Below are 16,818 nucleotides of genomic sequence, written 5' to 3' on the forward strand. Positions count from 1 at the left end.
AAACTCCTTGTGAGTGAGATAGGTCAATCTGGTCGGAAAATAGTCTCTGATCAAGTTATTTAAAGAGTGCACCCTAATCCTATTACATACACACAAGTGGCAGAATTGAGGCTGCAGAAGTGATCTTTGCCATTTCCGGACTTTCAAGTGCATCACTTTGCAATCTTAATGTTCATGTAGTTTTTTGATGGAGTTTCCTAATGTGTTTACAAAAGTGAATAAAGAAATAAATTCCATCGTGTGTAACTATTTGCAACAGAGTGGTAGTTTACTGTCACCTGCATAAGCTCTGCACACACAAATCCAGGCTCCTGCAGAGCTCTCACCTCGTACAGAAGGAGTAAGCAGTCTCCCAAAGAGACCTTCACCCAGCATGTAGGAGCCCCTTCATATTTGTTCATGGATCTGTTCACCCGGAGTACATAGGCACATGCATGCAAAGTCAATGGGTCAGTGGCCAGTACCAATTTTCACCAGGCCAGTGCTAGCCACATCTATGACATGGGAACCATAACTGTACAAATGTCACGTGTCTGTCATGTTCTACTGGGGCCTTAGACCCTTAAAAATATGGAGCAAAAACTGTTTTTGTAATGGCAAAACAGCATTTTCCCCACTGTCTTTGAACATGAGAGCCTCTGATTGGTTTGAGCTCAATGTGCAGAATGTGCGAAGTTTCAGACTGAAAGATTAAAGTTAAAAATATTGGGGAAAGAGCCATCACAATGGACATGCTTGTGCAATCTTAACTACAGCTTCCTCTAAACAAACCCTTGCACGTTTTCCTGGGATCTGCAGCATACCCACTACATGTCTGGGAGGCTGCTGTATGCTAGTATTTCTATCACACTTCAATAGCTCTGATTTATATACTATAAAATCTCCAGTTAAATCCAAGAATGCCATTGCAAAAACGGCAATGAGTTGTCACTGGCCACTTACAAATCCTTATTAGACCTCACCCATGCTATCATGCAAAGGTTTGCTGTGCTGTATTCCTGAAAGCACTGGGAGTCACCCTCAACACGCCCAGCCGCTCCCACATTACTCCGATATATTGTGCTCTGGCTTGCCTGTGCTTTAACACAAGAAGTGAATGTTGCGGTGCTTGAACTGGCAGGGGATCATTAGCTTCCCACATGATCAGTAAAAACAAGCTGAGTACCAGAGCACAGCGCAGGACACAAGGTAGCTGCCCAGAACTGCACACAAGCCTGGGTCTCCCAAATTCTCCAAAGTCACACTGCATAGCGAAGGCAGTCTTACAGTTAGTCCAGCCTACATATACTCCCATTCACCTCCAACCCTTTCTCATGACTGCAACAGAGGGAGCTTTCCTTCACCCAATAACAATTATAGATTCTAAGGCCAGAAGGGAGCACTGTGAGCAACTAGTCCCACCTCCTCCACAGCACAGGCCAGAGAACTTCCCCAAAATAACTCCGTGAGCAGCTGTAGCTTGCCCCATGGGCTCTACCACAGAGCCCCATGCTGTTGACAGGCAAGCCTCCTCCCTCAGCCAACGGAGAAGGGGAGAAAACAGCAATCCCAGCAGCCAAGGAGAGGCAGAAGACAGCCAGGCAGACTGCAAGCACTCTCTGACCTTTTGCAGAGCCCTAATTCTGGAAGAGCAGGAGGGCAGCTGGGATAGCCCAGCTCCTGCCCTGCACAGAGACCAGCAGGAATGCAGGGCAAGTGGCTCCCTGCAACCAGTCAGCACAGCATGGCACTGCCAGGCCCAGCTACTGGCCTGTCTGTAACCTCAGTCTGCAGGAGAGACTCAGGAAAGGACAATCTGCTCCTCCAGCCCCAGCCTGTCAGCAAGGGGAGGAGACAGAACATATCTCCTGCCACTGCCTGTGGCCAGGTGGCCCTCCCTGAGATACTCCTCCCCCATGTCACACTGCCACATACCTCCCCTGTGCCACCCACCCCGTGCCACCCCTGAGATACACCTCCCCTGTGCCACCCCGCTTCCTGTTGGCTTTGCTTCAATGCACATGCAGACAGTTGCTTAGCACATTTTCAAAAGCACCTGAGTGACTTGGGAGCCCAAGACCCATTTTCAGAAGTGACTTAGGTGCTTAGTAGCCTGGGACTCACTGGAAGCCAGTGGGAGTCAGGCTCCCACGTCAATGAGGCACTTTTGAATATATTCTCCTCAGACCTGCATCCTCTCTCTGTCTTTGATAAAAGAGGTCAGAAGAAAAACCAGTGGGGCCCTGTGCTCTTCCCTTCTACTTCCTGCTGCAGCCAGCCCACGGACAGACTGCAATTCTTGTCAAGGCTCAGGGCCATACATTTCAGCTGGCCTGTGCCCACCATAAACTCCCCAGTCACACTGCAATGGCTGACATCCCTGACAGTAAGGTGTTTTCAGCCCCTGGATTGAAAACATCGTGATGAGAGTTACTACTGCCCAAAGCACCAGAGACTCCAGGCACAGCATGCATCGTTCCTTAGGATCCTACATAAGTCTTAAACTCTTCGGTAACTAAGTCATATGTCACGGGCAGAAGCTGTCTCCCACGTCCTTTTCCTTGGCCACCTGCAACTCAGCCAGTATGTTGAGGCTGCAGAGGGCAATAAGATGGATATGGAGTGGCAAAAGGCAGGGATGGAGCCATATAACCACTGCACTTTCCACTCCACACAGAAATTCTTTGTGCTATTACTTCCCTCTGAAAGTGCCAACATGGAGAAGTGTGTGCCCCTTAGACAGCTGACAAACAGGTCGCAGAGGCCTTACAAGTGCCTTATATTGCTTTTTACATCAGTATGTGAAAGTGCCATCCAATGAAGGCAAAATAATGGGGAAATTCTTGGTCCAGAGCTGGCTGCTGGCCAAGGCAGCTTCCCAAGCCATCTCCAGCATTGTTGGAACACACATTCAGCTCCACGCAAAGATTTGCAGCTAGGGGAGATGATAGTGCCTATAAAAAGTGCTGACAATTTTCAGTGAAGCAGAATTTGCATATGCTGCTGCTGCTTCTTATATAAGGGATTTCTGGCTAAACACAAATCAGAAAAGCAGACACTGAAATGTACTGTTAAACAAGCCCTTTGAAATACTGCTATTGTGTAAATGTCTTCCACCCTGTATAAAACACACACAAGCAGGAGACACTCCGCTACCTCAAGGATGTAAGAACATAAGAATGGCCATACTGGGTCAGACCAAAGGTCCATCAAGCCCAGTATCCTGTCCTCTGACAGTGGACAATGGCAGGTGCCCCAAAGGGAATGAACAGGCAGGTTATCATCAAGTGATCCATTCCCTGTCACCCAATCCCAGCTTCTGGCAAACAGAGGCTAGGGACACTATTCCTGCCCATCCTGGCTAATAGCCATAAAGGGACCTATCTTCCATGAATCTATCATGCTCCCTTTTGAACCCCGTTATATAGTATTGGCCTTCACAACGCCCTTTGGCAAGGTATTCCAGAGGTTGACAATATGTTGCACGAAAAAATACTTTCCTGTGTTTGTTTTAAACCTGTTACCTACTAATTTCATTTGGTGACCCCTTGTTCTTGTATAATGAGGAGGAGAAAATAACACTTCCTTATTTACTTTCGCTATACCACTCATGATTTTATAGACCTCTAACATATCCCCCCATTAGTCATCTCTTTTCCAAGCTGAAAAGTCCCACTTTTATTAATTTCTCCTCATAGAGAAGCTGATCTATACTCCTAACCACATCACTATTCGGCTCTGAAGGGAATACTTCCTAGAAAACAATCCTACACAACAGGTGACAGCTCCTGGGGACATATCACAGCACAACCCAAGCATTGTACATCGCCTCCACACCCTTCAAAGGGGCCACTACAGTACTTGGGATAAATGAGAATGGTCCATAGGGTCAAGCCTTTTTCTGCCCTCAGCTCACCCCCTACACCAGGGCCGTGGGTAAAGGAGGGAGCTTCCCAGGATCACATGTGGCCACACAACTCAGCTCCTGTATTTACAGCACCACACCACACAGACACACAACTCTCAGAATTTCTCAGCAGCTCTTTAGCTATTGCAAATCAGATAACATGAGTGCTTGGTAGTGAGGTGTACTTGAGGCTGGTTTTCAGTGTAGGACTAAAATCTGAAACTGGACAGCCCTGAAGACAGCTTGGATCTGGGGTGGTGGAAGCAAACGTCAATGTCAGTGACAAAGATGGAAATACCTGCTATCAAGGGGGTGTTTCCATTCACCAAAGAGTTCTTGTGTTAGTGGCAGGCTGTCATTATTAGTATATGCAGCACCAGCCAGGAAAAGAGACACACATTTCTAACCAAGCAGGAGGTCACATGGACACCAAGACTCTATATAACACAATCATGAACCCAGGGCAAATCAGGTCTGACCAGATGGCATGGATCTGGATGCGAGCAAGCTCACCACTGAGGGGTACATACTTATGAAGCAGATGCAACTGTAAGGCTCCCTAACCCAGGAGGAAAGGTCTCATACAGAGCACTGTGAAACACAGCTTTACTGCAGACGTGAGTTAAACAAATGCCCATGGTGAGCTCCCAGCACTGTATTACTGGGGTATCGTGATATCATTGCATTGCACAGTGGCTGCAACTAATGACTTCAGCAAGGTGTGGAACATACCAAAGGTGAAACGGTTTTAAAAGAATGAGCATTTCTTGCATGCAGCCACCAGGGGGTGTCCCGGCTGCCATGCAGCATGCAAAGCATCAGCCCCTCTCCCTCCCTCCCTGTTGCTCCTGGATGCGCTGCCCTGCATTGTCTCTGGAGACAGGCGGGGAACAACGCTGAAGGAGAAAGGTGAGTTCTCTACCTGGGATGAAGGGCGACTTAGTGGGGCTCACGCTTTAGCCCTGGTGTGGTTGGGTGGTGGGGACTTAGGGAGCCAGGCTGCAGACCAGGGCTCCAGCCATGGGGCTTCAGGCGCCAACAGAAGGCTCTCGGGCACTGACCCCTAGCTCTTCTTTGGCCTCGCAGCCCTGGCCTTCAGCCATGGGTCTTCAGGCTCCAACCCCTGGCAGCGCAGCCGCAGGCTCCAATCCCTGGTTCTCGCCTATGGCGCCAACCCCCAATCCCGGTGGCAGCCACCGTCCCCAGGTGCTGATCTCCAGCAGCACACTCCAAACCTCAGCCATGGTCGCTGATCCTGGGTGCTGGCCTTGGGCTCCAGCAGCTGCCAGCCCCGAGTGCAGCTCCCCAACACCGGCTGCCTGCCCTGGGTGCAGATCCCTGGCCTCAGGCTCCGGCGGGTGCTGGCTCTGGATTCTGACCCCTAGCCTTGGCTGCACAGCAACAGGTGTGGACCTCAAGCACCATCCCTGGTAGTGGTTGCTGGCCCCAGGTGCCAACCCCCGGCCACGCACTCCGATCCCTAGCGTTGGCCATTGACACTGGACACTGCTCCTGGATGTCAACGCTGAGCTCCTATGGGTGCTGGCCACTGGTGCCAGTCCCTGGCTCTGGTCACATGGCAGCAGGTGCCAACCCCGGGATCCAGCGGGTGTTGGCCCTGGACACCAATACTTACCCCTTCCACAGTCACGCGGCAGCAAATGTGGACCCCGAGTGCCAACCCTGGATGCCAACTCCCAGCCACATGGCAGTAGATGCCAATCCTCAGCCCTGACCACACAGCAGCAGGTACTGACCCCCAGCCGCCAATCCTCACCCCCCAACCATGTGGTAGCCGAGGCCCCCTGTCCATTGCACCTGGCCTCTGCTGCCTCCCCGAGCCCTGCATCCATCTTCCCTGCCCCCCGCTGCCTCAGTCCCCACCCCATCCCACGTCTTAATTTGCCAGGACTAGCTGTGAAAAGTGATATTAACAAACACACAACTGGTGATTAGCAACTTTAACATGAGCCTTAACACCAGGCGTCCTCTCTCCCCCAGTGCTGGGAAGGGCTGAGCCTCAACTGGCAACACTGCTCTGCCAGGGCTCAGCCCTGCATACAGGTTAGGGAGTGTGAGCAGAGCCAGTGGCAAATGCCCAGAGGGTCTGGGGAGGGCAACAGCTCAATCTTGAGCTAGCCACCTGCAGAGTTTCATACAGCACCTAGCGTTTTTCATGTACGCTCCATCACAGGGCCCCACTTGTGCAGCCCTTCCCTTCTAGTGCCTAGGTGGATGTTCAAGTATCTCCTTCCCCCATAACCCCGCACTCCTCTCCTGATCCCCTTCCCCTCAACCCCACACATCCCCTTGCTCTCCAAACCCCGCACTCCTCCAACCTTGCACTCCTCCCCTGATCCCCTTCCCCTCAACCCTGCATTTCCCCCTGCTCCCCAAACCCTGCACTCCTCCCCTCATCCCCAAACCCCACACTCCCTCCTGCTCACCAAACCTCATACTCCCCCAACCCTGCACTCCTCTCTTGATCCCCTTCCCCCCAACCCTGCATTTCCCCCTGCTCCCCAAACCCTGCACTCCTCCCCTCATCCCCAAACCCCACACTCCCTCCTGCTCACCAAACCTCACACTCCTCCAACCCTGCACTCCTCTCTTGATCCCCTTCCCCCCAACCCTGCATTTCCCCCTGCTCCCCAAACCCTGTACTCCTCCCCTGATCCCCAAACCCCACACTCCCCCAACCCTGCACTCCCCTCCTGATCCCCCTTCCCCCCAACTCCACACTCCTCTCCTCATCCCGTTCACCCCAACCCTGCACTTCACTTCTGATCCACAAACCCTGCACTCCTCTCCTGATTCCCTTCCCCCAAACCCCACACTTCTCTCTGCTCCCCAAACTCTGTACTCCTCCAACCTTGCACTCCTTTCCTGATCCCCTTCCCCTCACCCCTGCACCTCCCCTTACTCCCCAAACCCTGCACTCCTGTCCTGATCCCTTCTCCTACTAATCCCGCACTCCTCTCCTGATCCCCAACCCTGCACCTCCCCCTGCTCCCCAAACCCCGCACTCCTCTCCTGAGCCCCAACTCTGCACCTCTCCCTGCTCCCCAAACCCCACACTCCTCTCCTGAGCCCCAACCCTGCACCTCCCCCTGCTCCCCAAACCCCACACTCCTCTCCTGAGCCCCAACTCTGCACCTCTCCCTGCTCCCCAAACCCTGCACTCCTCTCCGGAGCCCCTTCCCCTACTAACCCGGCACTCCTCTCCTGATCCCCAACCCTGCACCTCCCCCTGCTCCCCAAACCCCGCACTCCTCTCCTGATCCCCAACCCTGCACCTCCCCCTGCTCCCCAAACCCCGCACTCCTCTCCGGAGCCCCAACCCTGCACCTCCCCCTGCTCCCCAAACCCCGCACTCCTCTCCTGATCCCCAACCCTGCACCTCCCCCTGCTCCCCAAACCCCGCACTCCTCTCCTGATCCCCAACCCTGCACCTCCCCCTGCTCCCCAAACCCCGCACTCCTCTCCTGCTCCCCAACCCTGCACCTCCCCCTGCTCCCCAAACCCCGCACTCCTCTCCTGCTCCCCAACCCTGCACCTCCTCCTGCTCCCCAAACCCCGCACTCCTCTCCTGATCCCCAACCCTGCACCTCCCCCTGCTCCCCAAACCCCGCACTCCTCTCCTGATCCCCAACCCTGCACCTCCCCCTGCTCCCCAAACCCCGCACTCCTCTCCTGATCCCCAACCCTGCACCTCCCCCTGCTCCCCAAACCCCGCACTCCTCTTCGGAGCCCCAACTCTGCACCTCTCCCTGCTCCCCAAACCCCGCACTCCTCTCCTGCTCCCCAACCCTGCACCTCCTCCTGCTCCCCAAACCCCGCACTCCTCTCCTGATCCCCAACCCTGCACCTCCCCCTGCTCCCCAAACCCCGCACTCCTCTCCGGAGCCCCTTCCCCACAATCGCCTCCTGCCCCGCACTCCCCCGCGGCCCGAGCCTCCCGCGCCAGGCACTCGGTGCCGCCGGGCTCCTACCTCCAGCAGCTGCACGTAGCTCGCCGGGAACCAGCCGCGCAGCCCGTCCTCCTTCTGCCCTTCCCACCAGCCGCCGTCCGGCACCTGCAGCAGGGTGAGCAGCTCCCCGGCGGCGAAGCGCAGCCCCTGCCGGTGCCGCTCCCCGGAGAAGGGGTAAAGCGTCTGGCAGCGCGAGCCCGACATGCTGCGCCGCGGAGCTCCCGCCCGCCCGGTCGGCGCTGGCTGTGCGGAGCGAGCGCGAGCCGCCCCCGGGCCGCGCCCCCCGCCCGCCGGCCCTGCCCCGCCTGCGGGAGGGGCAGAGACTCGGCTGCGAGTCGGGGTGGCTGGGAGTGACAACGGGGGGGTGATGGGCTGTATCGGGGGCAGCCGTGGGTGACTCCCGCGGAGTGTGTGTGGGGGGGGTGATGGGCTGTATCGGGGTAGCCGTGGGTGACTCTCGCGGAGTGTGTGTGTGCGTGCGTGGGGGGGTGATGGGCTGTATCGGGGTAGCTGTGGGTGACTCCCGCGGAGTGTGTGTGGGGGGGGGGGTGATGGGCTGTATCGGGGTAGCCGTGGGTGACTCCCGCGGGGTGTGTGGGGTGGGGATGATGGGCTGTATCGGGGGCAGCCGTGGATGAGTCTCGCTGTGTGTGCGTGGGGGCGGGGTGATGGGCTGTATCGGGGTAGCTGTGGGTGACTCCCGCGGGGGGTGGGGATGATGGGCTGTATCGGGGGCAGCCGTGGATGAGTCTCGCTGTGTGTGCGTGGGGGGGGTGATGGGCTGTATCGGGGGTAGCAGTGGATGACTCCCGCGGGGTGTGTGGCGGTGGAGGGGTGATGGGCTGTATCAGGGGCAACCGTGGATGAGTCTCGTGGTGTCTGTGGGGGGGGGGGGTGATGGGCTGTATCGGGGGTAGCCGTGGGTGACTCCCGTGATGTGTGGGGGAGGAGGGGGTGATGACTGTATTGGGGTAGGCATGAGTGACTCCCATGGTGTCTGTGGGGTGGGGGTGATGGGCTCTATCAGGGGCAGCCGTGGGTGACTCCCGTGATGTGTGGGGGAGGAGGGGGTGATGACTGTATTGGGGTAGGCATGAGTGACTCCCATGGTGTCTGTGGGGTGGGGCTGATGGGCTGTATCGGGGGTAGCAGTGGATGAGTCTCGCGGTGTGTGCGTGAGGGGGTGATGGGCTGTATCGGCGTAGCAGTGGGTGACTCCCGCAGGGTGTGTGTGGCGGTGGAGGGGTGATGGGCTGTATCAGGGGCAGCCGTGGATGAGTCTCGTGGTGTGTGTCTGTGGGGGGGGTGATGGGCTGTATCGGGGGTAGCAGTGGATGAGTCTCGCGGTGTGTGCGTGAGGGGGTGATGGGCTGTATCGGCGTAGCAGTGGGTGACTCCCGCAGGGTGTGTGTGGCGGTGGAGGGGTGATGGGCTGTATCAGGGGCAGCCGTGGATGAGTCTCGTGGTGTGTGTCTGTGGGGGGGTGATGGGCTGTATCGGGGTAGCCGTGGATGAGTCTCGCGGTAGGGGGGGAGGGGGTAGCCGTGGGTGACTCCCGCGGTGTGTGGGGGGGGGATGATGGGCTGTATTGGGGGTAACCGTGAGTGACTCCCGCGGTGTGTGTGTGTGTGGGGGGGTGATGGGCTGTATCAGGGGTGGCCGTGGGTGACTCCCGCGTGTGTGTGTAGCGGGGTGCGGGGAGATGGGCTGTTTCGGGGATAACTGTGGGTGACTCCCGCAGGGTGATGGGCTGTATCGGAGGTAGACTGAGTGACTCCCATGGGGGGTGGGGGGGTGATGGGCTGTATCGGGGGAAGCGGTGAGTGACTTCTGCGGTGTGTGGGGGGGTGATGGGCTGTATCAGGGGTAGCCGTGGGTGACTCCCATGGCATGTGCCCGGGGGGGTGATGGGCTGTATCGGGGGTAGCGGTGAGTGACTCCCGCAGGGTGTGTGTGTGTGTGTGGTGATGGGCTGTATTGGAGGTAGACTGAGTGACTCCCGCGGGGTGTGTGTGGGGGGCAGGTGATGAGCTGTGTCGGGGGTGGCAATGAGTGACTCCCGTGGTGTGTGTGTGAGGGGGTGATGGGCTGCAGCGGGGGTAGCCATAGATGACTCTCACGGTGTGTGCGTGGAGGGGTGATGAGCTGTATTGGGGGTAGTTGCGAGTGACTCCCGCAGGGTGTGTGTGGGGAGGTGATGGGCTCTATTGGGGGTCGGTGTGAGTGTCTCCTGCTATGTGCGGGGGAGGGTGAAGGGGGTTGGGAATGACACCACGGAGGGACGATGGGATGTATCGGGGTAGCCGTGGGTGACTCCCTCGAAGGTTGTGGGGGGAGTGTGTAGGAGTTCTCTCTGGGGTGGCTGAGAATGAGTCCAAAGTGTGTGTGTGAGAAGGGGGAGGGTATCTCAGGAGGGTGGGAGTGGCTGAGAGTGTGTGTGTAGAGGGGGCATATGAGATGTATAGGGGTGATGAGAGTGACTCCATGGGGTGTGGAGGAGGTGTCTTGGGGATAAGGATGGCTGTGTCTCCAAGGTGTGTGGGGGAGAGGGGGTGTTGGGGTTAGCTGTGAGTGACTCTATGGTCTGTGGTAGGAGGTGAAGGGATGTATTAGGGGTGGCTGAAAGTGACTCCATGGTGTGGGAAGGGGAAAGGAGTGTCTCCAGTGGGGATGGTTGTGACTCCAAGGTGAGGGAGGGGGTAGCAGCTGAGAATGACACCATGGCATGTGTGGCAGGAGGGAGGGGGTCATGGGATGTATCAGGAGTGACTCCACGGTGTGTGTGCGGGGGGGAGGAATATCTCGGGTGGGGATGGCTGTGACTCCAAGGTGTGGGGGGAGTGTGACACCACAGTGCGTGTGGCAGAGGGGAGGAAGTGATGGGATGTATCGGGGGTGCTGAGAGTGACTTCAGAGTGTTTGTAAGGGAGGGATCTCTGCGGTGGGGGTGGCTGGGAGTGACACCATGCTATGTGTGCGGGGGAGTGATGGGATGTATCAGGGTAGCTGTGGGTGACTCCCGGTGTGTGTAGTGGGGAAGGTTGTCTCGGGGGTGGCTGAGAATGAGTCCAGAGTGTGTTTGTGAGGGTGTGTCTTAGGGGTGGGGGGTGGCTAGGAGTGACACCATGCTTTGTGGGGGAGGGAGGATGATGGGATGTATCGGAGGAGCTGAGAGTGACTCCAGGATGTGGGGGGAGGAGTCTCAGAGGTGGGAGTGTCTAGGAGTGACTCCATGGTCTCTGTGTAGAGGGGGAATGCCTGGCACTTCTACGACCAGGAGTGTGCACCCCTGAATGATCAATCACTTTATACGTAAATATTTAGCAATATTTAGCAGTATTTTCAACAATCACAGTGCATGTCTTCCCCTTTTTGCAATTCTCCACCAAAAAGTTACACTTATAAGAAACACACGGGATCTTTCTCAGGGAAAAGGCAGGCAATATACCATGTTTATTGAAGATATAACAATTAGTATATGCATTCCATCATACCGCACACACGCACTGTCCTGCCAGTCAATGTTATAGTTACCAGTCCAGAGTCCAGATCAATGTAGTGGCCAGCTAGGTTGATTACGGGTAGGTAGAAGCCAGGTTCTGTCGGTCACGACACGATGCTCCAGGGAAGTCTTGGCAGGACAAACTCAATGTTTCATGGCAAGGCACCCTGTTTATACAGTGATTACAGTATGATGGTGCAAAACTCATTGGTCCCAATGAAGGAAAATCAATTGTTGTTTGACGAGTATTTGTTTCCTTAAATTATCCTCATCCTTTATCTTGTTCTTTCATCAAGTCTCTCAGGAAGTTATCCCAGGCTGGTTTTGATCACTGCTGTTTTGTCCCCATTAATAGGTGCCTGTCTCATCTTTAGAGTCGTCAATCTGCCTTCCTCTGATATTTCAATAGGGACATGTTGCAGCCTCCTGGCACCCTTGCATCTGTCTCCAGCGCTCCCTAGAACATCTGGTTCAGCGATGGCCTTCTCACTTATCTCTTAACACCCATTCCTCATTCACACACAAAACAGAATTAATTTACACAGAACATTTTGAACAGGAACATCAAATTGCAATGCAGAAGAAAAACAATCGTGGCATTCTTTTACTTATTTTAAAATGCTAAGCCTATAACAGAGTGATGACCTCAAAGGTCTGTTACTGCCTTGAAATCAGTCCAGACACAAAGAGATTCTGGCTGATGCATCTCTACCAATGGCCTATTAGGCCATTCCTTTCTGCTATCCAAAAAGGGTGGCTGGCAGGATATGGTCAAATCATATATCAGTACATTTAATACATGCTACATTATTATCTTATTATTATTTATCCTTCATTCTAAGTTATACAAAATATAGACAAAATCCTACTACTACACCAGGGAGTGGTTAGAGCCACCTATGCCCTTCCGAGTGCCAGCACTAACTTGTGCCGGTCCATGCTCTTCCTGAGAGAGGCAAGAGAAAGTCCACAGATCTGGAGCCAACTCAGTTGGTCTTATGTGATCTTGGTGCACTCAATAGGGAACGGCTCCTCCATCTCTTTGGAGAGGCGCCTGCTCCGGAGCGCGAGGTGGCAGCAGTCTTGGAACCTGATGGCAACCTCCTATCCGACATGGGCCTCGGTGCCAAAGCAGGCCGCAAGGCCTGTTGGAGCAGGTGCTGTTTTAGGTGAAGATCCTGAGCCACTTAAATCCTGAACAAGCTACAGGTCGGAGGCCACTCCTTGACATGGGCCTCACTCAAGCACAACTTGCACTGCATGTGGGGATCGTTGTTTGGGTTCACTCCCTCCCTGATGATGGACAGTGTTTGAACCCTGGTGAGGGCACCACAGGGAATTCCTAGCTAAATAAAACCGACATTAAGACTAAAGGTATTACTAACTTAGCCAACTAGAAAAAAAACACTAAAGTAGTGAGAGCATGTGAGGTTATGTCCACACACAGGTCCAACTCCATCCATATGTGGTAAGAAGGAACTGATGGGCGGGTCACCACCTTATATAACCAAGGGAGGGGCTATGGCCATGAGGCATGAGCACCACCACTGTAGGTATATTGCTAGGCAAAATTCTGCAGCCCTGCATCTGCTCAAAGGACAAGTGACTCCTAGTCCTGAGCACCTTGAGAACTGTCACAGCTCCTCATCAGTCCCCACCCTTTCTCCTCTCTTATGTTGTGGCTGGCAGAAGATGGACCAGCCCCACGAACAGGTTAGAGAAGCCGGACGGCTGCCTGGGTTGATGTCCCAGCCCATTTTCCACCCCCCTTCAAGCTGTTGCAGCAGCAGAGATTCACTGGGTTGCAGGAATGCCCCAATCACAGCTCAGCCTGCACAGACTCTGGGGAGAGGGGTGCAGAACTGCTGAAACCAGCATTGCCTTTTCGGGGGCACTGCCATTCCCAGTGTATTCACCACAGAGGTGGTCTGGCAGCACAGCTGGTGCACAGAGGCCACAGGTAACATGGGGAGAATGTCATAGAAGTGAAGGAGGTTGTGTGATGGAATGGTCAAGTCATGTAAAGCACTACAGCTCCTCCTTCCTCATTGTCTGCTCATTACACACATTAAAAACACAGGGAAATTGCCTTTGTGCCAGCAGGTGGCTGAGAGTGAATGAGGCCATCCAACTCCCTCACTGCCCAGGAGATGTCCATTAACCCATTGCAGCATTTGCCCAGTTTCTGAATGCTGAGTGCCCAACCCTTCAGGCTGCTCATCGTGCTCCCTGACCACCCCACCCCCAGCCCAATCCCCATTCCTCTCACTCATGGATGATGAGTAAGTGTGCAGGGTGTGATCCCTCCTTGCCTTTCTGACATGCGGGCAGGAGCAGTGAAGTTAGCCATGTCGGTGTGTGAAGTGTCTTTATTGATCTGAGTTAATACTCAACTGAAATTAATGGAGCAGAATACCTCAGAGTTATTGTTTCAGGTTCTACACAAGCTCAGGGAACCATTGCTGTATCAATTACACTTGATTCAAGTTCTGAATGTTTTCTTTGCATAGTCAATCTCTAACCGCTACAGACTAACTTAAAAAAAAAAAGAAAGCTGAGACTCTGGAGGACAATTGAGATGCCTGTCCAGGCCTCCCAAACAGCCTTTTGTGTATATCAGAGATCCTTCTGTCAGGTACAGAGACGTATACTGTCCATCCCCCTAGCAAATCAACCTTACTCAGACACACTCACCAAAACAACCTTTACTTTGCCCTCTGTTTGATGCCAGTGTCCCTGCAAGATTAACCTTTCATTTCCCACAAGTCTTCTCCCAAATAATAACTCTTCTACACAGGGCTGAATAAAGGAGGCCAAAACAGAGACCAGATGTGTGTCCTTCCATTTATTTGTATCAGCTAATGTACATCTACCCTGACTGCAGACATCCATGTTGCATGCAAGACCTCTGCAGTCGCACTGTGAGACCTCATTCCTCCGATTTCTGTAGATAAATAAATAAAGATACTTTAGAAGTTACTGAGATAATGGAATTACCATGGGGGCTAGAATCCCAGCATGATTTTAAGTGTGCAGTTAGGGGCAACAATGTGTAAAACTGCAGGCAAAGAAACAGTTATTTCCAGGCCTGCGGCTGGCAGGCCCACAGCATGAGAGGAGGGGTCTATAGGCAGATCCTTGCTGAAGGCAAAGCAGCTTGAGGATTTACAGCAGTTAACCGGCCTGTGTTTTGTGAGTGCTCTCTGTCCCCTTAGGCTGTCTGACATGGCACAGCAGACTGCCACAGTGCAGATGAGCCAGACCTCCAGAAGCGCAGTGAGGTGCCAGAGGCAGCAGGGAATGCAATTTAGCTTGATGCTGCCTGGGGACAAGTACATGGTGGCTCCCTCTAGTGGGAGTAGGCAGGATGTGAGCCAGTGAAATGCCACACAGCTACTAGTGTAAGTGCCTGCTGAAGGACTCATTTATGTGGCTTTTTGGGCTCATGTCTTGCCTTCAGCAAATGTGCTCCCCATGCTGGGGTGAGAGAGACAGTCCCTTATGGACAGCAGGCAGAAGAGCCTCACTGTCCACAGTTCTCTCAGTGACCAGTTTTTAGTCCATTTAATATGGGCTCCATTGATTTTTGTACATTTCTAGCCTATTTAGCTGAATGGCTGTGGCATTAGGTCAAATGTCTTACTGAAGTCCAATATATTCCATGGGCACAGTTCTCTCTAACAACCAGCCAACCTTGAATCATAGAATATCAGAGTTGGAAGGGATCTCAGGAGGTCATCTAGTCCAACCCCCTGCTCAAAGCAGGGCCAATCCCCAGACAGATTTTTGCTCCAGATCCCTAATTTGCCCCCTTAAGGATTGAGCTCACAACCCTGGGTTTAGCAAGCTAATGCTCAAACCACTGAGCTATCCCTCCCTTCCACGACAAAGAGCATTTATTCATTTGGCAGGAACTATTTGCCATCAAACCAGATTGATTGGCATTAATTACATCACACAGTCAGATTTCAAGGCCAGAAGGGAGCACTGTGACTCCTATATAGCACAGGCCCAGGACTTCCCCGAATTAATGCCTGCTTGAACTAGAGCAGAGATGTTAGAAAAATAGCCAATCTTTATTTTAAAATTGCCAGTGGTGGAGAATCCACCACAATCCTTGGTAAGTTGTAACAATGGTTAATTACCCTTATTGTTAAAAATGTTCGCCTTATTTCCAATTGGAATTTGTCTACTTTTCAACTACCAGCTGTTGGATCGTGTTAGATCTTTCTCTACTAGACTGAAGAGGCTGTAAGACTGGGATCAAGTGACCCTAAACCTTCTCTTTGTTTTGCTCAGTCATTTTTCATTGATTGAATCCAGTATGAGCCATTCCATGAACTTGCTCAGGATTGATGCCAGACTCACCGGACTGATAGTTATCCCAGGTCAGCCCTGTGACAGGGTGCAATATGTCAGTAACAAAGGATAAACTCCATTTTGTATTTTATGTTGAATACTTGTACAATGATAATAATAAATGTGCCACGGCAGCTGCTTGAATTGCATTCGAGACAGCAGCCCTGATCCCAGAGTGTGCTTGACACCTCAATGGAGGACTATCACTGGGAGTGACTCTCCCCTACTTGCCCATTAACCTCGAACAATGATTTTCTCTGCAGGTGAAGGAGGGGGCTATAGTGTGCCAGGGAAGCACATGGCAAGAAGACAGAGATTCTATGAGCAGGGTGCTGGCTGCGCCTAGCAGGGGGCCACCCATTGCACCACGTAGGGGGACGGGCAGGAGAGAGCGGGCTGGAGGTACTCTCAAAAGGTGACAAATTTTGAGCTGGAAGAAGGGATGAGATCAGGATGGGGGGCGGACATGTCTCAGGACTTTATTTTCAGGGCTCTGTAACTCTGAATTGTTTTAGGAGTGAAGTCACTGTGGATAAGAAATTTTGAGCCCTATGACCACCTTGCTTCCGATGTTGCGGCTCTTGGCCTGCAGCTTGTTGACCTGGGATTCTGCGATGTTGGCTCGTTCTTCAGCCTCCTCCAACTCGTGCTGGGCCTTATGACACCACGACAGATGGGTGTTGGCCTGCTCCTCCTGTAGAGCCAAACAGTGCCGTCAGCACCCACACACCCCCAGCACTGTCAGCACCATGCCTGCCCAGTGCCCTCAGTACCTGGGCCCTGTTCAGCACCATCAGTGTCTTTGCCCTACCCAGTGCCGTCTCCACCTGCACCCCACCTGGCACTGTCAGCACCATGTCTCACTAAGCACCTTCAGCTAATGCCATGTGTACCTGCACTGTCCTGCCCAGCACCATCAGGGATGGTGTGGTTAGCCTCTGTTTACCAGAAACTGGGAATGGGTGACAGGGGATGGATCACTTGATGATTGCCTGTTCTGTTCATTCCCTCTGGGGCACCTGGCATTGGCCACTGTCGGAAGACCGGATACTAGACTAGATGGACCTTTGATTTGACCCAGTGTGGCCGTTCTTATGTTA

At 53.6% G+C, this 16,818-nt stretch overlaps 1 protein-coding gene and 1 pseudogene across 3 annotated transcripts in view; both read right to left on the bottom strand.

The window, feature by feature from the left end:
* GAS7 (growth arrest specific 7) overlaps positions 1 to 8,061 on the bottom strand; it is a 255,175-nt gene extending 247,114 nt beyond the window's left edge. For all 3 annotated transcript variants that reach the window (XM_050919753.1, XM_050919752.1, XM_050919751.1), the window contains exon 1: positions 7,879 to 8,061. In XM_050919753.1, coding sequence (XP_050775710.1) covers positions 7,879 to 8,061 — 183 coding nt within the window. The remainder of the gene's footprint in view (positions 1 to 7,878) is intronic.
* An 8,180-nt stretch (positions 8,062 to 16,241) lies between these two features.
* Positions 16,242 to 16,818, bottom strand: part of LOC127032174 (myosin-13-like) — a 181,272-nt pseudogene continuing 180,695 nt past the window's right edge.

The sequence above is a fragment of the Gopherus flavomarginatus genome, chromosome 12 (assembly GCF_025201925.1).
Source record: "Gopherus flavomarginatus isolate rGopFla2 chromosome 12, rGopFla2.mat.asm, whole genome shotgun sequence".
NCBI classification, from domain to species: Eukaryota; Metazoa; Chordata; order Testudines; family Testudinidae; genus Gopherus; species Gopherus flavomarginatus.